This window comes from Xiphophorus hellerii, chromosome 14 (genome assembly GCF_003331165.1).
Source record: "Xiphophorus hellerii strain 12219 chromosome 14, Xiphophorus_hellerii-4.1, whole genome shotgun sequence".
Lineage (NCBI taxonomy): Eukaryota > Metazoa > Chordata > Actinopteri > Cyprinodontiformes > Poeciliidae > Xiphophorus > Xiphophorus hellerii.
This window is the reverse complement of record NC_045685.1, coordinates 21,438,610-21,465,427: the sequence shown is the minus strand read 5'-3', so window position 1 is coordinate 21,465,427 and position 26,818 is coordinate 21,438,610. Positions and strand designations below refer to the sequence as shown.

At 38.3% G+C, this 26,818-nt stretch overlaps 1 protein-coding gene across 1 annotated transcript in view; it reads right to left on the bottom strand.

Annotated features, from left to right (window-relative positions):
* Positions 1-4,034: 4,034 nt before the first annotated feature.
* fgf11a (fibroblast growth factor 11a) overlaps positions 4,035-26,818 on the bottom strand; it is a 75,120-nt gene continuing 52,336 nt past the window's right edge. Inside the window, exons 4-6 of the mRNA XM_032584119.1 lie at positions 24,563-24,666; positions 6,620-6,818; positions 4,035-5,566 (exon numbers count right to left, since the gene is read on the bottom strand). Coding sequence (XP_032440010.1) covers positions 5,424-5,566; positions 6,620-6,818; positions 24,563-24,666 — 446 coding nt within the window. The 3' untranslated portion in view covers positions 4,035-5,423. The remainder of the gene's footprint in view (positions 5,567-6,619; positions 6,819-24,562; positions 24,667-26,818) is intronic.

Sequence of the window (26,818 nt, the reverse complement as noted above, 5' to 3'; positions counted from 1 at the left end):
TAACTCGCTTTCGATATCCGCTCACATCCACTCCTTTCATTCGGACAAACGGCGACGCCAAACTCTTACGAGGGGAAGATGTTTAACGTTTTGGGAGTCTGAAACCCGGAGACGCTAAAGGCGGTAAATTCAGCCGTCGGTTCACCAATCAAACCTCCGATAGATGGGAAACTTTACATGGTGTGACTGGCCTGAAGGTTTGGGGAGGCAAAACGCACGCTCATGCAATCATGCACTCCACTCGCAATAAATGATCCAGAAATGTGTCATGATGTGATAATCAAAATAAATTAATAACCCTCCAATCACAGAGTCTCATATTTAAAAATATGTATTTACTGCTGAAATGCATGAGATTCATTCATGCTGGGAGAGAGAAACTACCAGCAGATAACAGGAAGGCCAAAGGCATTACAGCTAGGGGGCGCCATTTGATCTACAATTTTGAAGAGTCAGTTAATGGAAACAGCTAAATCTGAAAAACAAAAAACCTTCTTTAATTTTGTAGAGAAGTTTTACTTTCACTTTAGATGGTTTTTGGCTTTTCCAAAAAGATGGAAACATATTTGCTGAATAATTTGTGATGTAGAGAACCTTCCCACCCACTGGTGGGCCTCTCTGCCTTACCAGAGGAACAAAACTCAGAAAAATGTCCAAACCTCCAGCTGAGGGAGAAGGACTCCATGTTTTTCTAAGGTCCATGCTAGTTTTCATCCTCTGCTTCCTGTTTATTACAGCCATGCGTAGCGTCACGCTTTGTGTAGCCCGGTTGATCTGCTTCAAACCAGAACATAGAAACACAGTTAGTTCGAATTTTCTTCTATTTTTTTTTTTACATCGTTTTAAAAGTTCACTGAAAAGTTACTTGTGCCAGATTTGGAAATGTTGGTAGCCTTTGGAGATTTTAGAGTCAAGGTAAGAATCTACATTATGCTAAATGCTAATATATGATGCTAACAAGAGTTTAAAATGTCAACTCTACAATCATTTTGTCTTAAAATAAAATATGCTGAATGTTGTTATATTTTTCTATATTATAGCTTTTAAATATAAACCAGAACAGTGCAGAGTTAACGTGGAGAGGCCAGTGATTTAAAATTTGGCCTTCTGACATGATTCTTAGTTGTTGTTAACAGCTAAGAGTTAAGATTAGACTCAAAATATAACAGCTACCTGCAGTTAAGCTAACAGGTAAATAAAGTCCAGCTCCAAGCTAACAGAGTGAGGCGAATGGCTACGCAGAATCAGGCTAACGGCTAACCAGAATCAAGCTAATGGCTACTTAAACTGACATCAAGCTCACAGCTACTCAGAGTAAACAGTGATTCAATGTGAATCTGTAAAGTTACGTTTTAACTGTGCAAGAATCAAGCTGTTACTGGCGCTAACAGCTAAACTTACCTTGTACTTACTAAGAGTCAAGCTAAACGAAGTGATCCGAATCATGCTAACAGCAATGAGTTAAGCTAATGGTGAATCATTCTTAAACAAAACTAATCTGGAAGTTCAGGGAACAAAAAACATCTATTTTTAATTTCTATTAGTAATATCAATTATTCTTTGCTATGCTAATATGTCACATGGGTTTTATTAATATCTTTAAAGGTAAAAATATATACTTATCTGAAATCTGTGGAGTACCCCCCGCATACAATAAAATATCTGATAAATCCTGTAAATTTAATTTTATATGCGACTTTTGTTTAAAAGAAAATAAATCTCTTAAACAAAAGTTTTAGCCTTTAGCAGGTTTTCTCAAACTTGAATGAAACTTTGATTTCCAAACTTCACAATAAGATTACGGTCATTTTGATTAACTTTTTCCATGTATCTACCAAACATTATCCAGACCCAGTTTATACTAACCTGATAAACTGGAGGAAGCCCCATTTAATTAAACATTTAAGTAATTACTTAGCAAAGCATTGAATACAGAGATCCATACAGGCCGTGTGTTAAACAACCAAACCAAAGCTGGTGGTTAATTAAAGGAGGTTTTAAATGTAGCTTGAGTAAAAAAAAAGAAATCAACAGATGATGAATTATGAAACCCTTTTCTCTCTTCTTTGCTTCCTCATTTTGTCTCCTAGTATATTTTCCTCTTTTATTTTTTATTCATCACCTAACTATTTTCGATTTCCTCTGGAAAGCTTTATCTCCCAGGTAGCAGATTACTTTGCTCAACGCTTTGCCAGATTTGGTTATCACTTATTATTATTTACAACTACAGGTTCAAGGGAGCAAAAGATTATGCATGGAAGGAGAAACGTGCAAAAAAGAGCGTCCGTCCAGTGCAGTAATTCCCTCTTCAATCTCTTTTTGTTCTGCTTATCAACACTAATTGCCCTCTCTAAAATGTCCTTTTGCCTCCTTTAAACAATCCATTTTTCTTCACCCACATCTTCTACGTTGCGTTGCTTTACTTCCACTCATTTCCTATAATACATTACTTTTATGCTATAAACAATTACTCTTTTGATCAAATTGTACCAAGAAAGTTTAATGTAGAAAAATTATTTAATTATGTCTCCAGTTCCCATCATCCCATTTGATGACATCTATTTATTTTGTTGTAAAATAATAAACAGTTTAGATTTAAGTTTTAAATTTCGTTAATAATGTTTAAATGCCGGTAAACATGGAGGTCATTCAGAGTAAAGTTTGTGGGAACGTTGACCTGTTTCAACACATATGGAAGTCCGCATAGGTGAAATATCACCTTGAACATTATTACCACACTGTAAAACTAGAAGGCTAAAAAAATGACTTCTTTATCTGTGTTGATGACAATAAAAACGTAATAAGACCATAAAAAAGAAAGTCACTGCCGTCCCTTGCGGTTCATGCACATGATCCAGCCCTTAAATTTATCTACATGAACCGAAGTTAGGAAAATAATTGAGTTACCTTGAATGTGGAGGCAGAAAGGAATTTTGGTTCTTAACTTTGGATAAATAATAAAATATTAGAGAGAACTTGCTCAATTAGAGTGACAATGGGTTTCAAAGTTGGAAAATATTTCTTCCAACAGGCTCTGTTTTGGACAATTATTAGAATGATTGTAATTAGTCGCTAGTGCCACTTTAAGTGGCTGCTAGACAACTTCTAAACTCTGAGCAGCTGTTAGCTTCACTCTACGTAGATGTTAGCGTAACTCTGGTTAGCTGTTAGCTCACCTTGACTTTGAGCAGCTAGTTTGAGTCTGAGAGTAAATGCTAGCTTGAATCTAATGGCTCGTTTCCCCTGGAGGTCGTTTACAAACCGAACTGCACCATGTTGTAAATGTAGCATTAACTTTGAGTAAATGCAAATTTGACTTTAGGTAGCTGCTAGCTCAATTATGAGTAGCTGTTAGTTTGACTCTAAGCCGTTATCTTGACTGTGAGTAGCTATTGACTCAACTATGAGTAGCTGTTAGCTCAGCGTTAGAAAATAGTAGGTTTGGTTATGGATAGCTGTTCACTTGACTAGGAGCTGCTAGCTTGACTCTGAATAAATGGTAGCTAAACTTGGAGTGACTGCTAACTCCGAGTAGTTATTAACTTGGCCCTGGAAAATTGTTGGTTTGACTCTGGATAGTTGTTATCTTGACGAGGAGCTATTAGCTTTACTATGAGTGACTGCTAGCTCAACTCTGAAAAATCGTTAGCTTGGTTCTGAGAAATTTGGTTCTGGATAGCTGTTAGCTCAACTCTGACCTATTAGCTTGACTCTGAGTAGCTATAAATTCAGGTTGCTGTTAGCTCAGCTTTGAGTAGCAATAAGCTTTCTTATTCGGTAATTGTGAGGTTATGTCTCTATGCAGCTGGGCTAACTCCAAACAGCGGTTAGGTCAAAAAGTTGCTAGCTCAACTGCCTAGCTATTAGCTTGACTTGGGGTGTCCATTAGCTTATATTTAAATAATTATTAGCTTGAGTTTTGGGAGCCGTTGCTTAAATGAGTTTCTTTGACTCCCCATTGCTAATTTTCACCTTGATTTTTGTCTGTTCTCTACTGCTAATAGACGCTAAAACAATAACAACTCACTTCTCTAATCAAATTATTTACGCTTGATGTTTCTGTCTTAAACTTAAACTATTCAATAAAAAGAAACCGTCTGCATAGCTGCATGAATTGCCATTTTTCTCATCACCAACATAATCAAACATCAGCATCTCGTTCTCATGGACGCTAACTGACCGATGTGGGGCTTAAATATCCATAAAACTGGAGTTGAACCGACTCCAACATGCTCAGTAACGTGAGCATGGTCAACAAAATGCTTGACCTTTTGACAGTGTGTTCGATAATCTGCATATGCAGCTCAACACGCGTTTGTAGCGCAGTTTAGATTCGTAAAAAAATAAAAAATCAGCATATTTAGTTTGGCAGCAATGACATGCAGATGCTATGTTGCCCTGGAGGGTTTGTGCAAAAGAAACGCCATTGCAATGCAATCACAACGGCTCCATTACGACTCATTATGTCTTCCATCACCTCACACCTGCTGCCACTGAGTGAATGCATGTCATCGTAATGGTCATGAGATCATTTTCATCTGTAAGTACAACAGAATACATATGAGTGTGTGTGTGTGTGTGTGTGTGGTTACGGAGTGTGTCGAGGGAGTGATTGGCTGCTTGTTTAAGGGTCGAAAGATTCTGATCAGCCTCTGACTCCATTAGCAGAGCCAGAGGGACGGGAGGGAGTTTTATTGTGCCGCAGAGTGGAAAATTGAGTCCATGTCACAAACTAATCAAATTGTGCCAAAGGTGAGTGAAAAAGAACAGAAAACACTGCGATATATACATACACACACACACACACACACGCCCCCTCACAGACATTCACACACACTCGCCTGACGAGACTTCAGGCCATCTTTGAAAGTTGCTGACGCAAACAGAAGATGTGGACGCAGCAGATGGCCGCAGAACTGAAACAGTGTGACAGCCTCACATTAACATGGCTTTGTGTCAAGCTAACATTAGCAGAAAACCCTGCAGGGAGATAAAAACCCATTTGTGAAGAATGTGCTGCGGGGGGACAGATTTTCTCGTTGCACCCGTCGCGGTGGAACCAGGAAGACCTTGCTGGGATATTTGGTTGACCGGAGGGTTTCTCGCTGGCGTGACGGCTGGAGGGCGTCCTTCCAGCTGGTGAGACAGGCTGTGGTGACATGCTTTAAAACACTAGGCCACTGTTCAGCTCTACACTGAGTTATTGCTATTACACCCCAGGTTCAGATGACCGTTGAGGGCAAGAAGGTGGAGGGCTGGTGTGGTAGAAGACAAAAGGGGTCTTCCCCTTTCCCAGCATCCCCCTGCATGGACCTTTGAACACCCGGACGTTTCAGGTCCACATCCCGAGTCAAGGTTTGCTGTCCGCTGGTGAGCGCCGCCCGGCGTCGTCCAGCCTGTCCTCTGCGCCGCGTCTCTCGGTGCTAGGAGGAGGAGGTTTTGGTTTTGGACTGAGCTTCTTTCTTGCCGTTGTTAAGCACGGGTGAGTCACTGGAGGTCTTCGGCGTTTTTCTGGGCGGACTCTGTTCGGCGACGTCGTGTAAGGACGGCTCCCTGTACATCGCCACTGAGTGGGGAAAACATACAGACAGGAAGCTCGTCAAAACTGAAAAGGTTCGAACAAAACCTTGTTAGACCTCTTTATTTGTTGATTGAACTGCACAGTTTGGTTCCATTTAGACCAGTCAGAATCGTTTTCAGTGTTTTCCAAGCCATCAACAACATTCTGGCAGAGATCTGGTGAACTGGTTGGTTTCCTGGAAAAGATCTGCAATACATTCAAACTTGTTTTGCTGATAAACTGTCTACACAGGTTATTTAGGGTTCTGTCATTCTGTGTAATTTTGACATTTTATGTAATGTTATTTAATTGCACAATATTTTGGGTCAAACGGTGCCTAAGCAGTTGAATTCTCCCGTTTGTTTAAAATCTTTATGTCACCAGTTGATTTTTTAAAAATAAAACAGTTGCCAGATGGGTCTGAAAAGTTGCTAAATACAACGACAAAGTTTCTAAGCTCGTCCTGACTACAGCTCCTTTCATCACCACATTTGGCCACGCCCCTCCGTTTCTCTTGGCCACGCCCACTTTGGTGAACATTTTCAGGTGGGCGTTTCTCAACAGGTTCACCTGATTGGACAAGCAAAAAACAAAGAGTTCCTCAAATTCTCACACCTGATTGGACGAAATTAAAGTTTGTTATTCGACTTTTTCTCATTGTAATTTTCGCCAGCTTACTTTTCTGCCACCAAACCTGCATGAATTACTTTATTTTCACGAGTTTGCTGTTGTAACCCACAGTATCAGAAGACTTGGGAGGTTAGTTACACTTTGAATACGTTGATATAATAACAGCAGGCAGAATGTTAGCTGGCAGAGAACGTCCGGCTTCATTCACTCTGTTTTAATAACTAACAGTTGTGATTTTTCATAAATATGTATAAGTATTGAGAACTAAATGTTGGTTCCTGGCCATTACATTAGAAACAATATCCGTTTTCATTACTAAAATAATGTAAAACTTACATAAGCAGCTAAAAACAAATAAAAAAGATGTAAAAAAAAAAACAACAACATACAAACAAAAAACCCCTAAATAACTGCGTTTGTCCTTCGTACCTTCGATGAGTTTGGGCAGGAAGTGAGCAGCACCCTTAGTCTTCTTGACACGGTTTCCCTTCATGACCTGACCGTCCCGGTTGATGCCGATGTACCAGGCTCGCCCCGACTGGGTCTGCCGGTACAGGATGGACGAGTATGTGACGTAGTAGTTCTCGAAGACGCACTCCTTAAACTTGCACTCCGGCGTGAAGTGTTCCTGTAAGACACACAAAGCAGAACGTATAGGCAGGGGTTAGTAGTAACCAGTTACATTTACCTGAGTAACTTTTTGGAAAAATGTACCTTTACTGCATAATTTACTATAAAGTATCATTTTTCTTACTAGAGTAAAGTTTCTGGATACTTTGCCCACTGTGAGTGACTTCACTAAATGAAGAACAAACATATTATAATCAAAAATGCACAAACTACAGAAACACTCATACAGTTTATGTTAAAGTGGGAATTACTATTTGAATACAAGCTTTGGTGTCCCGATGTTAGTTTCATTAGAGACATTTGATGGTCAAAAAGATACAAAAAACACTATATATAAGTATAGTGTCACTAGAATGACTTTATCCTGTTCTAACATATATTATATATTTATAAAAGTGTTTCTTCTGCCTTAATTTGTTATTTTGTAATTATGTCTACACATGAATCTAAGCATGTATGTTTAATACGTCCCCTGACCAGTAGCTCCATGTTGCCACCCCAAACATTATTATAACTTCATAATTTTCAAATACTTCAATAATTTTTATATTCATAAACATCCCAAAATATTATTACAATTCATCTGATATATAAAATACAATGCAAAATACACTTTTATTTATTTTTTTCAAATATAAAGTCTGGGTCGCCCCAAACAATTGCAGCCCTGGGCTACCACCCTGTCTAATGTTTGTTCCAGCATAAAGAATTAAACTCCCAGCAGAAAAATAAAACATTTTCACTGGGGGGAAATGAGCTAAACATTTCATTGTGACGGGGTAACAGGATCATACGCAGCGCATCGACTAACTAAGCGTGAACAAACTCGATCGCGCATGTGCAGGACCGTTTAGTCACGAAACAAACGGTGAACCCGGTGTTCTGTCAGAGCGTCATACTGTAGCACAATTATCTCTCCCTCTTTCTCTCCGTCTCGTTACTTATTCCATCTTTTATTCCGCCTCTCCTTGTCCAGCGCGTTCCCTCCGTTTCCCCGTCATTTGGTGACCTTGTCGGGGAACAAACCAATTTGCAGGATTGATTTGGAGCCTTGATGTGACGGAAAAACCGCCTGAACAAGGAGTTTGCTTTCTCTCTCTCCCTCCATCTTTCTGATTTCTATCTCTTTTCTGTGTCCCTCTGTCCGTCCACAACACTTACAGCACATAAACAATTACATCGCTCTTTAATTACACATCCATTAGTTTCTCTGTCACTCATTACTTTAACTCCACTACAGCAAATGGAGTGGGAAAGTGTAATCAGATTACTATTACTGTCTGTGGGTGTGCAGAGCGGAAAGCCTGATCAATATCTTGCACACGATCTGAAGAACTACCTGGATCATTAAGTGATTGATCCGGTTAATTAAACTGAATATCTGTGGTGCGTTTGCTGTGTGGGAAACCAGAGCATTCATCAGATCCTGACCCAACTGCACTCAAAAAATTCAATTTGTTGAATGAACGGAAGAGGAAAGAAGGAAAAGAGGTGGAACAATCCGTTTAAAGGTCAGTCCTCTATGAACTCCACAAATCGCTGAAAAAAGGAGCAAATTTCTGCCAAAAATCTCTGAAATTTGGAGATTAAGAAATTTTTTAGAAAAAACAATTTCATTTCTGAGCTACAAAAGTTGAACATTTTTAAATTTAAAACATTTCTAATTTTTAAAAAAAAAAAACATTAATTTTCAAAATTTCTAGCATTTTTCTTTTACACAAGAAAAGTTCTTCTTTTTTCTTGAAATTTTTTAAAAATTAGTCTAAAAATATCTGAAACTTTTTTTCTTGCAATAATTTGTGACTTTTGGATATCAGAGAAAAATATTGTTTTCTTTTGCTTAGGCAAATAATTTTTTTTTCCTGTGTTGAATGAGAAGAAAAAATATACTTTATAATTAATTTTAACTTGCCCTTGAAATATAAGCCAAATAAAAATAGAGATAAAAAAAATAATAATAAAAAAACATCTTTTCAACTCTGTTGGTTGAAAGAAATACATATTTATATTTAGAAATGCTTTATAGAAAAACACAGTGGGTCAAATTTTGAGGTCACATTTGTTTTTATTCAGGGACAAAATGCTCCTCAAGGGAAAAACATTTTAAAAATATTCTAATCTTAAAGATTTTTATTACTTTCCCCTTGAAAGTCGGGAGTAAAAGAAAACTTGGCCGGACCTAAAAAATGGATCCTTAAATAAAATTTTTTTAAAAATCTGCGCTTCTTAAAGCAAACCCACCTAAAATATATATTCATATTTATAAATTATTATTAAAAACAAGCTCTTTTAAATAATAATAATAATAATCTAAACCTGATCAAAAATAAACAGCATGGAAAAAGAAAAACAGCAACAAACACAGAAATAAACTAAAATAATTGATTTTATATATGAATCAATGAAAGTTTCCTAACTCACTGCGTAAAACTATTTTGAAAATTTTCTTTTATTCCAGCAGCTTTGAAAGTTTGACTCATCGTGTCAGCCGCTGTGAAGCTTAATGGGATAACACACTATTAGGTCTCGTTTGCACACATTATTCTCACCGCAGGCTCACAGGAGACAGATGCACATCTGTCTGCACAGACGACTCTGGCAGACAACAGGAAGTGCTTTGACAGGTCACTTCCTGTTTGTCTCAGAGGACAGGCGGTCCACTGTCCTCTCACGTTTACATCCTGACCTCCAAACTAGTTTGATCCTCCATCTTCTGCCTGTCCTTCTTTCTCCTCCTGCTAAACAACCCAGACATTATTATCAATGGTGCAGTTCCTCCGGTGGCCAGCAGGGGGCGCTCAAAACAAGAAGTAAGTCTATTTTTTTCCTCTGAAAATCTCTATTTGTATCTAAAACAACTCAAGACACAAGACATAATCTAAACTACAGTTGTTTTTAAAGTCCATTTGAACATTTTTAAACATTTTAAACTCAAAGTTTAGTTAAACTTAAGCTAAAATGTCTCATATGACAAAGTGCCACAGACCAGGGCCGGTCCAAGCCTCTTTGGAGCCCAAAGCAGATTTTCATTGGGCCCCCCCATCAACAAATCAACACCAGATGCTTCATTATTCCTAAATACTCTGTGTGTGTAACATACCTACTATGAAATCCAATATCTGTTAGCACGATACACAGCTGTTAGCTTGATTTAGGCTAGCTTTTAGCTTGACTTCAAACCAAGAGACAACAGACAGATACATCGACAGGCAGAAAAGTATTAAGGGCAACTATACAAAATGATCGTTTGTCTTTCTTTGAGCTCTTGTTTCAACTAACACTACCTGTTGTGTTGCCTTTTTTAAATAATTAGTTTTAAATACACATCCCCGCTGCAATGTTTTCTCTGGAAATTTGACCGAAATTACTTGGTAAGAAGATTTTGTACAGATACATCAACAGGAAGAAAAGTATTAAGAGCTGCTGTAAAAACCGATATTTGTTTTTATTCCAACTGAAATTATATCCTTTAGGATTGCCTTATTTAAATAATTAGCTTTACATAACAATGTCAGCTTTAATTATACTAAAACTGAGAGAGAGAGAAAGAGAACTGAGGTAAATGGAAAATGTTAAATAATAGCTTAATCAAACACTGGTTAATTAAATTAGGAGGCAAAGTGAGAGACAGTTTAAGCAGCCAGATTTTGTGTGTGTTTAAGTAGGTGTGTGGGTGTGTGTGTGTGTGTGTGTGCGTGATTCGGGGTGTGTACGTCCGCTCATGCATGTCTGCTGTTGTGACAGAAAGACATGACGGATCCCCCGTACATCAGTGGGAGGCCACCCAGCGCCAGATGACACACACTCACACACCGACACGCGCAGCATCCGCGGTGACGGATGGACCCTCTCCGTCCCTCATCACTCACGCCCACAGACAGGCCGCACAGAAACAGGAGGAGGAGGGGAAGAAAAGAACCATAAAACGGCGGGAAAACGACATGAGAGACGAGCGGGGCGAACCAGACGCAGAGCGGATTAGTCTCCGGTGGCGACACAAACGGACTCCTCGTCTTATTTTCGCCGGATGAGATCATTCAGCGCCGCTGAACAAGCAGCCGCCCAATCCACTGAGCGGGGATTGATTCCACGTGAGATCTCTGCCAACGGTCAATAAGCATCGGAATGAAAAACAAAAACTGGACCAGGCGTTTATGGTGACAGAGTGAACAAACAGGTTGATCCAGAAACTTCACAGAACCAAATATCATCCCTCAACTTGTGACGTCTGAAAACGCCGAGTTACATTTAGCAACATATTGTTATGTGAATATTTATGTATTTACAGAAGTGGGTAGAGTCACCAAGTATTGTACTCAAGTCAGAGTAGAAATACTTCAACGTATTTTTGCGAGAGTAAAAGTAAAAAGTAGCCATAAAAGAAATTACTCAAGTAAAATTAAAAAAAGTATTTGGTAAAAAGTACTGAGTAACTGATCAAATTATCAACCATTTAATATTTACAAATTACATCATCAGACGGACTAAAACATAACGTTAAGTTAAAACTTTGGTATTTTTAGGACCAAAATGACAATAATTCATATAAGTAACAAAACATAACAAAATCAGAAGAGATGAAATTTTTCCTAATCAGTTTATTTTAGTAAAAAACTGATGAAAGTTTAACACAAAGTGCAGGTGTGCGTCTGTTTCTGGTGAATTTTTTGTTAAGTCATGTTTGTTTTTCATTCAGTGGGTAGAAAATCCAGAAGTTTCACTCAAGTAGGAGTAGAAATACTTCAGAATAAAATCACTCAAGTAAAAAGTAAAAATACTCCTAAAAGTACAAAAAAGTTACTCAAGTAAATGTAATTCAGTAAATAGTTACTTCAAAACTCAGCCAATCATCCAGACATTTTACATGACCAGATATTGTTGCTCAGCTTGTTTGGTTTAGATCACTGCTCGGTGCTAAACGGATCTCAGGAAGTTGGAGAGAAGATGAGAAAAACCTTTTTTTGGAATATTTACAGGTTCATGTGACTGAGAACTTTGACATATTTTTATTAAAACAACATAGCGGAGATATTCGTTTTTATAAACATTTCTTTTCAAATCCATCTTTCTCATAAAACCCTGTTCAGTGAAGTTAAGAGTTTTCCTGAGCTGCTCTTTGATTGAGATTAATCATGTCATCGAAGATCCGAGGGATAAATCTGGCTTCAGACGCTCAAGGCCGCCGGCTGCCTGTCTATGACATCACATCCTCAGCCTGATGTCATGACCTGCTGTCTGCTCTCCTCACAATCCAACCGAGCCAAAGCATTTCCTGTGGCACCAAAACTTCAGCACAGTGGATGACATCAGTTCAAAACTGCCTGCACGTTTTAAATAACAGGGTTTTTAACTCTTTCTGGACGCTTTCTAAAACTTTCAGGTTAGTTTTGGGCAACAGGTTGTTTTCCTGGACTTCCAGGTTGTTTTCCTGGACTTTCAGGTTGTTTTCCTGGACTTCCAGGTTTCTCATCTAAAACTAAAGCTAATTTCAGGTAACGTTGTACCAAGTTGGGACTCACAGGCTAATATTCACATACATTGCTACTTTCCATCATTTAGTCTCTTTGCTTTAACAGGAATTTACCATAAATATAATAAGTAAGAAAATAAGCGTTTTATTGCCTAAAATTCAATATAGCAGGACTAATCTGTTGACTATTAACTGAGTAATAATTGGATTATTATTTATTAGGCTTAATTGATGGGCCAGACACACATAACCATCGACAAATAGAATAAAACTGCAGTGCTTATTCACTAGCTTATGCTGCAAGTTGATTTAGCTATAAGCCACATATTTTTGGATTTTTGCAGCTAAATTATAAGCTATAAGATAATTTAGTTTATGCTATAAGCCAAGCCATGTTTATAGCATAAGCTAATTTAGATGGGCTTTTCTAAACGATATAAGAAGTGAAATGGTCAATAAAAAGAAACATTAAAATGGACATAGCTTTGTTTCTCACATGGCCAGAGTTTTGTTTGTTTTGTTAAAAAAGCTCACAAGGAGATTTTTACAAACTAAATATGTAATTTTTAGGTGTGTTGTTCTTTTACCAAATGGCTCTTTTTGTGTTTGTATACTCCAGATAAATGGATTACTAAATTTGTTGAAGATTATTTCAATAATTGTTTCAGTTAAAAAAATAAAAAGTTATCCTCTTACCAGCAGTAGAAACTCTGCATCAAATGCTTCTACATGACACAAATTGCTTAAATAATGCAGAAATCTGAAGAATAAACCACAAAGCTTCAGAATGGTGTGCAGGATTTTAGCCGAAACAAACGCGATCATTTCAGGAAGTGAGCGACGCTGCGGTCAGCAGGATGAGAATCAGACAACGGCGAAGGTTGGCCTCACAAAACATCAGCGCAGCTGATTATTATCTGAGCAAATGAGCAGAAAAACAACTTTAATTGAGGAAGCATCACAGGGGGCTGAAAATCAATTCTCTGAAGAAAGGCACCATTATTGTTTATTAAAAAAAAGAAAACCCGGACTAAAGCAATCTGCTTCATCATCACTGCTGCAAGTTGATCATCAAATCCTGAAAAGCTTTGAAGCAAAAGATGAAAAACGTCGACATTCGCTGCCTTTTGAAGTCGTTTAGTTTAACTTTCAAAACGTCTGCCTCGGCTTTATGCGTCACTTTTTCCGTCTCAGTCGGAGAAAAAACGATCAAGACGAGACGTTTGAGGAAAAGAGACGCGTCGTTTTCACTGAGGCTGCAGCAGAGGAAACAAAACTCAAAAAGTTTAAAACTTACGTAAAAATAACAAGTAGTGATTTATATCATAAAAATATCAAATTAATGAGACTTTAATGCTTTCTTATAAGATAAGAGGTTCAGGAAGATGATTTCTGAACATAAAATTAACAGTTTTCCCAAAACTTTGGTGGAAAGTAAACAGAACAAGAAAATCTAAAGAGTTATAAAAAAATGAAGTCTCTAAAATCAAAGTAGAATTTTTTTTATTTTTATTTTGTTCAGAAATGAACATGATGCTACTTTATAACTCCTATTGACTAAATATGGGGAAAAAAACAAAAAATGTATTTAGTTTAGAAATAAAATAAATTAAGTTTAAAAAAAAATTAAAACTAATAAAAATGTAAAATAAGATTAAGCTAAAAGTAAACTAAATAAAAATAATGATGAATAATGAATAAATGATAAAAATGAATCAAAAATTCTAAATTAAGCAAAAGAAAATAGGTAAAGAACAAAACAAAAATAAATATAAAAACATCTCAAAACTCATTTCAGACAAAAAGCAAAGAAAAAAAATCAGATTAATAAAAACAAATAGTGAGAAAACTAAACTAAACTAAACTAAATAAAACTGAAGTGAAACAAACCAAAAACAATAAAAAAGAAACCATTTTAAAAATGAGAGAAAATACACAAAACAAACAAAAAAGTTCTAAATAAAAATCAAGTAAAAAACAGAATGTGTTAAACAGAAACAAAATAGAACACAAAATAATCCAAATTAAACCACAAATAAACCATGAAAGGAAAACTAACTAAATTAAATAAAAACAGAAAAAAAATCATCATATTTAAATTTTTCAGTTGCTGTAATCAGTTTGCACACAAAAATAAAAAAAGTGACACAATTACTCTTAATAAATCAGAAAATAAACTGAATGTAAATCCAACCGTCAGATTTTTCTGAACTCAAAACCCTGATGAGCAACTTTGAGTTGCTGACGAGGAAAATGCAATAATTTCACATCTCAAGCAGAAACAGAGAGAAGAAGAGAAAAGAGAGAGAGAAAGAGAGAGAGAGAGAGAGAGAGGTGTTTGGTCTGCTGTGACCTCTGACATTTGGTTTGGTTGGATGACACGGAGAAACTGGAGTAATGCTGCGTCTGTCAGGAGCAGACAGAATAATAAACGAGATCTGAGCCTGAAACACAAACACACACTGAGGAAAACGAGTCGACAGAAAACACACAGAAATCACACACACTTATAATGAGAACAGCTGCAGGGGGAGGAAGAGGAGAGACGAAGGAGGGATGGAGGGATGTCCTCTGGTTCTCACCTTGCCCGCCTGACCCTCGCCGTGTGTTTGAGGATTTTCCAAACCTCCCTCCCTCTTCATCTTTCTCTAACTTCGCCCCTCCATCTTCCTCACACTTACATCACCACACAGCAGAAAGAGCAGGAAAAAAAACAAGAAAAAAAGGAAGGAAGAAGAGAGGAAGAAATACGGACGGCAGGACAGGAAACAAGAGTGCTGAGTCAGAGGAAAGGAGCCGGCGTTTCTCCCATCCAAAGAGCCGGTGAGGAAGGTCAGAGGACGAGGAGCGGGAGGTCTGACCGCGCAGAGAGAGTGTGTGTGTGTGTGTGTGTGGGCGTGTGTGTGTGTCGGGTTGTTCTGAGAAAAGACGCTATTGAAGGAAACCAACTAATTGCCAGTTTAGCAGCTGTCAAAAGCAGCTGGTTGAGAATGAAACAGGATCTGCTGCAGAGGCATTAACATCTATAAATACGTTTATATGCAAATAACTGGAGGTAAATATATGAAAAATACTGATTTCTGTTTTTACTTATATGGTACTTGGTGTGTTGTGACAGCTGAATAAATTTCATAAAAATTTAATCTCATACGACGGAGTATCACGGCAATTTGAGACACATAGAAAGCAGGATTACATTTCTGTCAAAAAACTCAAAAAGTTTTGATTAATCTCAGAAAATCTGTAGAAAAAACTTGGAAATTTCTGATTTTGAAAAGTTGAAAGTTTGCTAGAAAGATAATCAGAAATTTTGAGATTAGACTGAGAATTATTTTAGAAAAACTTGAAAATTTTGTTAGTTTCAAAAAATCTAATTTTGACACTAATAAAATTTCCAAATTTCTGACATTACACTTAAAATTGTTGAGTTTTTTGGCAGAAATGTCCTTTTTTACTATCTACCAAGGCCCTAATACTCCATTGCTGTCTTAACATTCTCAGTTTGGTTATTTTCTTTCATCTATCAGCCTAAATGCACTAAAGCAAACAAACAAAATCCCACCTTTCTAAACATTTTTATAAAAAACATTTATGCTATTACCTGACCTTGCCAAAAGGGGGCGCCAGAAACAACCAGCAAGCGAAAAGTTGGCCTAAATCAGAGTGAAACGCCAACCACTGTGAGATCCCCATTGTTCGGCTGTGTTTACGTGAAAACATCTTTATACTTTCTAGAAATGTTTACAAGTCATATATTCCAAAAGTCAAGTCAAGTTCCAAGTCTCTGCTGACTGAAATAAACATTTTATAATCAAATGTGTATCAATAACAACATATATCGCGATAGAGATGTGATCAATATTAACTTTGTTCCAGAACTGCACAGCATTCTGGGAGATGTAGGCAGAGGAAAGACTTTAGCTCCTCAATCTCTCATGGCTACTAGCTAAGCTAGGTTGGTGGAATCAACTCACTCACTCTGTGGTTGCCTAGCAACGCACTCATTCTGTGGTTACCTAGCAACAACCTGCTGAGTAACTGCCAGAGCAGCAGTTTCAGGTTTCTCCTTATAACTGCCAGTTATAACTGCTTTAAAATAACAACAAGGACGTGGAGTGGAAACTGTGGATGAAAACACAAAGGTGACACCTCCAGTTTGGCTGTATTTAAAATATTTAAAACAAAAAAAACTTATCAATAATTATAGGCATTGACTGATATGAAATGCTTATGTTTTCAGCTATATTGTCTACCCTTAAGTGAACTTAACTTTTTTATTTTAAAAAATCCTCCAAACTCAAACCTATTATATAACCTAACAGCTGAAATCAAGAGGAGCAGCTTCATCGCCATAGAAAAGCCGAGCGGAGCGTGAGCCGAAGAGGCCATCCATGCTCTCATTCTCACTCTCAGCCGGTCTCTACAGACAAACGAAGCGCTCTCAGCTACACAGCAGATGATGGATGTGGTAACTCTCTCTATCACCAAAGACCATCCATCCCAATTAACTGCTTCTGTGAGGGAGGAAGCTGCTGCTGTATAAAACTGATGAAGAACAGTCCACTTACAGGAATTAGCTCACGGTGGAAAAAAAGCTTGTGAACTTCTCAGAACCATTATGGTAGGCATTTTGTAATGACGGTGTAAAATGTGCCATAAATACACCTTTCTTGTGTGTAGCAGTTAAATCCAGCCGTTCAGGGCGTTGAGTAAAGCGGTTTGAAAGGCAGCAAGGTTGTTGTTATTGTTCCTCACAATAACCCTGAAGTAATTTTTGGAGACCAACATATTTACTTTCTCTAGACAACTACACACTACTTCCTCTAATTCTCTTGCTCATGTCTTTGGCACCGCTTCAAGGAGAGTCATGTGAGCAGAGGCATTCCCTATTTACAGACCAGGAGCTCCATCCGTCTCCTAACAAGTCCCCAGTGGAGAGCTGAGAAAGGGCCACAGAAAGAGCAAAGAGGAAAAAAACAAACAGGAAGGTCTTAGTAAGCGTTACTAACAAAACTCCCTTTGGGTCCGGTTAAAGGGTCTTCAACATTACCACCAATATTCAGGCTAAGGCTACATTCCCAGCAGCCTATAAACTCCAGTCCGTTTGTCTATAAAGTCCGGTTCGTTTGGGGAAGTGTGAATGCGTACTGAAACTCTGATGAGGACCAGAGAAGTGAACTCTGACCCGCCTAAAAACTTCTGTCTTGGTTTGTTTTAAGTGAACTCTGGTCCATTTTGAATTCATGAATGAACTCCAAGCAAACCAGAAACCGCTCCAAAAGCAGGAAGTGGACTACATCAAAGTGCATTCTGGGTAAATACAATCAAAACAAATGTTTGAGTCTACGCCAGTGGTAGAAATTTTACCAAAGACAAAAGAGAAATCCTACAACTGCAAAATCTGATGCTGATCCATTTTTGTTTACATTGTGTGAAGAAGGAAGTTGTGCTCAGTGTTGCCTTCAGTGGTTCGTGGTGCAGCGCCTCCTCAGGTGAATGGGGGAACATGTTTTTCTGTGAACGTCAGCAGATGAAAATGTAACAAATAGGGTAATGTTGCAATTTTGGTCCCAAATCAAACCAGTTTACTGGCATGAAAACACACTCGGAGTCACAATAACGACTGTTAATAGCAACTGGTTGTCAAGGTAAGTTAAGCAGCTAAACTTAAGGCCAACACCTTCTTTATATTGACTAAGTATTCAAATTTCAAGCTAAAAACTACTCAGCATTAAGCAAAAAGAGCCTAGAACCAGTCAAGCAGCAGCGTTCAACTACCAGTTATTCAAAGTATGACTGCATTTTGTTTGACCACATAATTGTGTAAACTGGAATTACAAAACTAAATTAGCTTAATGGAAACATACCAAAAAACTCAAGTTTTTCGATAAAATGTTTTTGCGATAGGATAAGATGTTTTTTTTAGGCCGTATCAAAATTGGTGTATTTCACAAAACTGCAATGGAAATACGGAATGTTGCTACTGGTGGAAACGACAAAGAACACAACAGGAAATGGTAGGTTTTGATTTTTACTGATTTATTAACGTAAGATTTAATCCTGTTACTTATTTAACAGAAATAACGCAATTTCAAAAAAGTGTTTTTCCGACATTAGCAGAATATCAGTGAAGCTTTGCACACATTGAATCGGTAACTCTGCCAGTTTTTCAGCTGTTTTTCAGTTTGTTCCAGATCTGTGCTGCATAGAAGCTGCCACAGTATTGTTTCGTAGAGCCGGCTCGGTGTGGGTGTTTCCAATCTATTAAAGCGCCGTGTTCCTCCAAAGTGGGTCTGGACCCGTCTCTCCTCTGTGTGCATCCCTGAAGTCATCTGAGGGAAGTTTAGACTTTGCTCAACTTTCCCCTGTTAGCTGCAGAGAGTTTGGCCAGAGCCGGTCCCGGGTATCGAGTCCGACCCAATTATGTCTGCCTGCCTCTGTCAGATTGTTTATACCTGGCTGCACCCGTGTGTTTGTGGGGATGTGGGGGAAAGTGTGTGAGTGTGTGTGAGTTCATTCCTTTCCGTGGCTTAGACTCTCCCCATCAGCCTGCTAAACCATTCATCCCTCCCTCCACCCGGAAGGCTTTCCACAGCTAATAAAGTGGGCCAGGTCCGTGGCTGAACACTATTTTTATCAGGAAGTAATTTCCAGGTGGCGCCCGCAGGTAAGCAGCGCCAGCAGCTTTAAACAATGGAGCTGAAACCAGGAGTCCTCCATTAACCTCTGCTGGCCAACATGTCGGCCTCTTTCTTTAACAATTCAGTTGGTCGTCACTCATTTCAGAAAAATATGGATTCATTTCACATTCGTTTAAGACTGAAAATTATAAAGTTATATAAGAATCAATTTATCTTTTAAAACAGAAGAGTCGTGCTTCTTAAAAGTATTTTCCTTTTTAATGAAGTAGTGCATCGACGCGGGAAGTATTGCTATGTGTATGTTGCTTATCATATTTTTTCTCACAATATTCATATTTTTTAAGCTACTACAATTATTATTTCCACCCAGTTTTCTATAACATTTTTAAACAATTTTTATTTTTGAGTTGCTGCATAATTCCACATCGTCCTTCCACTCAACTTTCTAGGCATATATCACTTTATACACAATATTCTAATTTTTAGAGAAGCTAAAGTTTTTCTTTCCGCTCAGATTTCTAGGTATATGCTGTCACTTTTTCACAATATTCTATTTTTTTGAGCTACCACACTTTTTCCTTCCACTCAACTTTCTAGGTATGCTATCACTGAAAAGAAATCCACCAAAAAGAAACAATGTTCTAATTTTTTTAATTGTGTTTGCATTGTGCTGTGAAAAGGAATTTCTTCTGTTTTTTGTTATTTTATCACCGTTAAATGTTTCAGATCCTGAATAAATACATAATAAATAACTTAGACTGATAGCTGTGCTATAAGGCTAACAGTTTATCAGACTAAAGCACAGAGGCGGTCGTGGTGAGAAGAAAGAGAGGAGAACCGGACAGACGTAGAGGACAAACCCAGGACTCATGAGGGGAACACGCAGGATCCATCTTCTGAATTAAAGAGGCTCGCAGGATGACAAGAAGCAACGGATGGTACAAAGAGGAGAAAAACGACAAGCCACAAGAGACAGAGATGACCAGACAGGGAGCAAGACAGACTGACAGGCGAGCAAAAGCTGAACAAGTGAGACGGGGGGCGGAGGAAGAGGAGGAGGAGGAAGGATGGAGGTGGTTGTTGCTCCCAGAGGAGACGTTACGCTCGCTCCCAGTCCGGTCCTGTCAGCCCATACTTCTCTCTTTTTTTACCCCAATCTTTCCATCATTCCTTCCCTCCAGACAACAATCAGCCCATTTGAAGTACTGGTGCTGAGATCTGGTCTGTCGCGCTGCTCAGCCCGACCCGACGGCCCGTTTCTCTCAACCAGGCTCAAATATTATGCAAATTAGCACCAGGAAGCGAAACCGCAAGTAAATAAACATTAAAACTTAAATTTTTAAACTATTTCTTGTTCTATTCTATTGTATATAAATGTGACTGTGTAGCTTTAGCAGAACAAATCTCATTTACACATCAGCAGGGGCGGTCCCAGCCTTTTTGGTGCCCTGGGCAAACATGAGGCACAATCATGGGGACCTCAAGTTTATTTAAAGCTGCAGTATGAAACTTTTATTTAAAAAAGCTTCTTTTTTTACATTTGTTAAAATTGTCACTAAATTGTGACAGTTTGTGTGACAGATAATCTGTGAAAAGATTGATCTCCAGCTCCTCTGTGAGCGGCCGTAGCCGTCTGGAAAACCAGCAACCAATCAGAGCCAGGAGGAGGGTCTTAACGCTGTCAATCACTCTCATGTACTTGCTGCTACTGGCAGACATAGGAAAGAAGGAAGGTAGGTAGGAAAAAAGAAAGGAAATTAGAACATAAGGAAGAAAAGGAAGGAAGGGAAGAACACAAAAGATGAAGGGAAGGATGGAAATAGCCAAAGGAAGTAAAGAATAAACAAACTAACTGCCGCAGGAAGGGAGGAAGGAACCGACAGAAGCAGAAAGATGCGCTGAAAGGTTAGGTAACCTGAAGGAACGAACGAAAGACAGAAGATTAGAAGAAAAGTAAAAATGAAGAAATGGATGGAAGAAGGAAGGAACATCAAAAGATAGAAATAAACTGATAAAAAAAGGCTGGAAATCCAGATTTCTTATAATTTTCCTAATTCAGCTGCTAAACAAAGCAAATATTAAACACCCTGACATCCTTAATTAATGCCTTCTAATTACTTCCTTCATTTAAAATGGAAGACAAAATAAACAGTTTTAGATATAAAAATATCATATCAGGGTAAACCGACGTCGTCAGAAATGTGTCAGTTTATTAAAGGTATTCAGGGAATTCAGACAAAATAAAAAAACAAGCAATTCGACTGGAATAAAGACAAACGACGGGGTGGAAAAGTACTTTTTGTCTTCCTGTGAGTCACTGCTGGCCGCCGACCAGCTGGGAGGGGGAGTTTTATTTCCCAATCCTTTAAATAAGTGTTGTAATTATCTCCTTATCTGTGTGTGGCTGCAGAGGGAGAGCAACGCGCCACAGAGGTCCATGAAAGATTAATGCCGCCCGGCGGAAACGCCGTGAGTCTGGGGTTCCTCTGCATCAGAACGTCCTGACTTCAGAGGAACGCAAGATCAAGACCATGTGATGCATTTAGGCAACAAACTGAGCGTTTCTCATGTCGTCTCTTGGCTACGAACAAAAGTTTGAATGTTGGTGAGAAGAAAGTGTGCTGGCGGTTTGTCCGCTGTCAGAGGGATTTTCTCGGAGGATTCTCCGCCTGCTGTGGTTGTTCCCCTCAGTGAAAATGGGTCACCTTCTTCTCTGTCAGGAGAACAGCCGGGAATACGCCGGCTTACTGGGGGTGTTTATGCTCGTACGACATTTCGCTTTCTGCAGGGAGAGGTTACAAACGCCTGACACGTTCTGGAGCTCGTTAGAGGAAAAAGTTTGGACCGTTTTAAAACATTTAAAGAGGTCATTTTATGTATTTTTCAGGCATGCAGTGACATTTTACAGCACAAGAAAGTAACTGGGTTACCTTCAGTTGTTATAAAAAGAATGCAGAATACATATAACATGACTTAAAAGAAATGTTATTTTACATCCTGGCTGTATTTGAGGCCTTGACATTGGGCCTCCGTTTCTTTAAAAGGGAGCTGTTATGCAAAATTCACATTTTGTACATTTTTATATTTCCATTTGGCTCTCAACTGCTTCTAAAACAGCTAAAGCTTAAATAAACACCCAGGTGTTTTCTTTGGCCATAAGTTAATGTTTTAGCTTTCTGGAAATTGAGCTGTTTCAATCCACTGTTTCCTAGCAACCCCAGCCAAGCCAAGCCCGTTACCTAGCAACCAAGTGAAACTCCAGCACATTTAAAATCTATGTAATTAATTAAGTGCAATTAATGCATTAAAGTACAGGCCCTAATTAAAGTTTAATGCATCAGTCAAAAAATGCTTCATGAAGAGGAAACAAACGTATAAAAGCCACACCTAGCTATAAGCAAAAACACTTAAAAAAGTGACTCATAGTCCAGAAAATACGGTAAATCAATTTTGAGCCTGACAAAGACAAATATAATTTTTGTTATTGTGTTATTTTTTACAGAACTTGATGGACGTACAAAATGGAAACACAATGGAAATACTATAAGCTTAGCATAAAAACAAAAATGCTTCCATGAATTTCTCAACATGGGATTTTTTTCTCCCACTAATTCCCAAATTAAAGGTTGATTTGTCCACATTTTCCAGTGAGAAATGAAGCTGTTTCCATAAAAGCTGAGCTGATTTTAAACCTTTCTAAAGACCAGCTTTGATCTGAATCAGATGAATTCAGTGTGAACGTGTGTGAAGCCGGCAGGACGACATGAAGCGGCGCGTGGTTCTCGACAGCTGAGCGATGTTCTGGTTCTGTTTATCTGACAGCATGAGGACGGTTTTCATCTCCGCGGTTCCTCCTCACCCGTTTTCGGGTTGTTGAATGTGACAGAGACCCGCTCTCCTCCGCTCAGGCGGCGCGCCGCGTTGCTTCACTTCAAAAATAGCCTCACACACTCCGCCGTCAGAGGCAGGAAGTGCTTTTATTTGGATTCAATCCACCTGTTAAATCTGTCACTTCTCGCCTGCACATCTATGCTAAACACCCCAGAGGAGGTTTTGTTTGAGCCGTTTCAGAGAAAGCAGCGGCGCGTTCTGCTGGGAGCGAAAAACAGGAACCTGTTTGGTACACAAATGTTTGCTGGCATCAAGCAAAATCTCTGATGTTCAAACCTCAGTAATGTAGGCACCGTAGCGTGGAAGCACAGGATTACTGGACAGGATTACTGGAGAAAAAAGAAATTGCCTTTGTTCACAGAGTTCTGATCAAAAGTCAAAAATCTGGGAGGACAAAAATCAAAATTCAGAGAAAAAGGCAGAATTCAGGGGAAAAAATCTCAATTTTGAGAAAAAAGTCAGAATTTTCATATCAAAAGTCAGAATTCTGAAAATTAAGCGAGTGAGTGACTTTCGACACTATTTTGGCTCAAGTGACAAAATGTTTGGACACCTCTGGTTTGAGGGGATCCAACTGTTGGAAAGTACTATAACCGAAATCTTTATTTAATAAGAAAAGTTTACATAATTATTGTAAAATAGAGAAAAAAATTGTAACTGAGAAAGATTAGATGAATTATAATTGTTAAAAATGTTTTATTGGCACTAGTGGCTTTTAGTCATTAGTAGTTGGACAGGAAGAAGGTTTGGGAATCGAACCTGGGACAGCTGCATCCCATTTTACCTTAGACTCCGTTTATTGTACATTTCCTTTATTAATGAGATATACTGTATATAAATACTTTCATATCTGCTTCAACCTGTGGAAACAGTGCCTCCAGTTATCAGGCGACGGTAAACAACATGTCACAAACAACGTTAGTCTTTGAGAATGTGGCGCTACTTAGACCTTCCAGTCATTTACATTATAATATGCTGCTTTTTATTTAGAGGTAGGTAAGAATTGCTAACTTTAATGCTAACTGACCGTAGGTTGGAAGTTCAGTCCTCCTCTCTGTGAAAAAGATGCAGCACAATCTTTTTAGTCAATATTCCCCCAAGACAATAAGACTGTAGGAAAAATAAGTCTCATCTCATAATCAGTGGCGCTTCCAGAAAATTTTAACAGGGTGGTCAGACCGGGGCAGTAGGGGTGTAGAGGGAAAAAAATTACAATTTTGTTTATTTATTTGGTTTTACATTTATGTTTTGAATGAAGAAGATGACTTCTCTATAGCTTGAAAATGATTCTGTGGGTTGGCCGGTATTTTCCCAGAGGGGCCCATGGCTCCTCCAGGCCCCCCGTTGGAGGCGCCACTGCTCAAAATGTGTTTCTGAATGTGCAGAGCAGTTGGTTCCTTAAATAAAAGTATATGTTGTACTGCAATTTGCTGCTGATGTAATAATGTAATTTAAAGTCTAGCAGATCTCAGCATGAAAAATTGGTAATAAGTGAATATGAGGCCATCAGTGTTCAGCCTGATATTCAGCTGAGCGATTCTGCCACACAGTCTGACTTTAAAAGCCTCCATAAGCACAAGGAACCTGTGAAATATGTGAACATTACATCTGTTAGAAGGAGCCTGGTTCCTCATACTGGGCTCATCTCAAACAGCAGGAGTAAAATCACCAGGTTCTCCAGCCAGGGCGGGTTTAATGAAACCACATGTCGGGTTTCTAAGCCTCAGGTTCTGACCGTACCGATGTGTAGAGGTAGCCCTCGCTGTTCATGGCGACGTAGAGCCCCGTCTTGGTGCTCTGGATGGCCACTATCCTGAGTCCCACAGGAATCAAGTTGAACTGCACTGCAGGACACGAAAACAACAAACAGCGTTAGAAAAATAATTCATTCACAAGTTCATCCAATGAAGGCGAGAACAAAACGAAACAAAAGGAGTTAAAAAATGAACTCCTGGTGCTGACAGGCTGAATCTGCTGGAACCGGACGGCCGCTGCAGAGAGAGATACTTCAGCTGAAGCTTTGCAAACTCAATAAATTACAAAGTGACGTCGTGTGAGTCTGCTGAAAACTGATTGTATCTTTACTGACACAGTTAAACTGAGTCGGTGATGCAGTTTACTGGATCCCCTCTTCAGGAGGACTGGATTTATTACAGCTCCACAGATAAACCCCAAAATGCAGTCAGAAGATAGAAAAAACATTCAGGAAACTACCAGCAGTAGTAGAAGTCACACATCCTTATAGAATAGAATAGATCACAACAGTAGAGAAAAGAGCTGAAAAATTAAACAAAATGTCACAATGAAGACGACAGCAGTTGCCCTCTTTACGTGTTCAGACACTTTACTTGTGTTTGGCATTAATTTTCTTTTCTTTTATAGAATTTTGCTCCAGATTTTGGTGTTTCTAAACTTTAGCATCTATCTGTGTAGCCATGATGTCACATCCGGCTACACAGATCGAAGACCTTTGTTATTCTCACATCTGCAAAGTTTAAGTCCTCAGAAGGCGATTCCTAACAGGAAGTGACACGGCCGGCTGAGTGATGTTGACATTTACAGCCTCCAGCTGCTCTGTCATAATGTCATGACGACCAGACTCCACCATAAAACACATCACAATAAAAATTAGATAGATAAAAACTTTAATGCTGTGCTGCTGCACTTTTCTCTTCCACATTTTCTGGCTGGGCAGGAAACGTCTAACTTTCTGAGAAAGTTATTCCTGGATCGGGATGGACCTGCAAATGTTTTAAAGTCATAATCCACATAAATAAAACACAAAATACTCCAAATAACATATTGGAAACTATTCAAACTGGTCCGTTTAACTGTTGGTGATTTTATACTTTATTTAATATTGTTATTTTTAATCGAAATACTAATGAGAATCTGATAATATTCAATCATTTATCTAGACAAACCAGCGTTCTTCGACCTGATTATTATTAGAAATAAAATGTTGCTGCTCATTTTATTGTTTTATGTCTCAAAACAATTTCCAAGTTCAGTTTATTAACTCAATCATTAGCATTTAATGAAGAACTGCTCAGTTTGTGAGATACTCAACAAAGAAGTGCAAAGGATTCACCTTAATGTGCATTTTCACACTTAACACAGTAAAACTTTTTAAAACTATAAACATTGGCAACCTGTCAGCTTCTTAAGTTTACTTCTTTTCAAAAATATATGACATTTTAACATTTTTTGTGCAAAATTTCCAATAATAATGCTTATATTTCAGCTTGTGAAGAAAAGTGCATAACAGTTTCCATTCACAGTAAATAGGCTTAGTCTATTTACAATGAATTTTATTCATTGCAGGAATGAAATTGTAAAGTAATTTTATGAGAACTCTACACCAAGCTGTTAAAGTGAGGAATACTGAGCATCTTGTAAATTTATAGTTAATATCTGCTTTACAAATGAGAAAATGTTTATCAGTCAAGCATGAAAAAAGAAAACAGTAAAGCTCCTTCCACCCACTGAGAAATACTGTGTTACTCCATGCATATGCTCAGTCTGCGCCAATAAAGATTCACTGAACTCAGTTTACTGAATGGTTGAGGACATTTTATAGAAACCTTTTGACCACTTGGTGTGCTCACCATGCTAAGTTTGTTTTAGTGAGAATGGGATACAGCAGCTTTAATGTCATGTACTTTGCACAAATTTATCAAATTGTTGAAAATCTATTTGAAAATGTTTTTTAGCACTATTATGTGGTTTTACTCAAGGCTACATTTATCCTCCATCCCTTCAAAGGAGCAAAAAAAAAAAAAACGAAACAACGACAACAACCCCCCTGGAAAAACACGCAACTAAAAAAAAATGATATTTTGATTTTGAAGCACAGAGTTATTTTAGTGTCATGTTATTTTAACATTTTCACGGTAAAATCAGCTGATGAGGCAGAGCCTCACCTGTCCTCATGGAAAAATAATATAATGATGAAATCATTTATATTGCTATTTTCACCCTGTAGTTTGCACTACG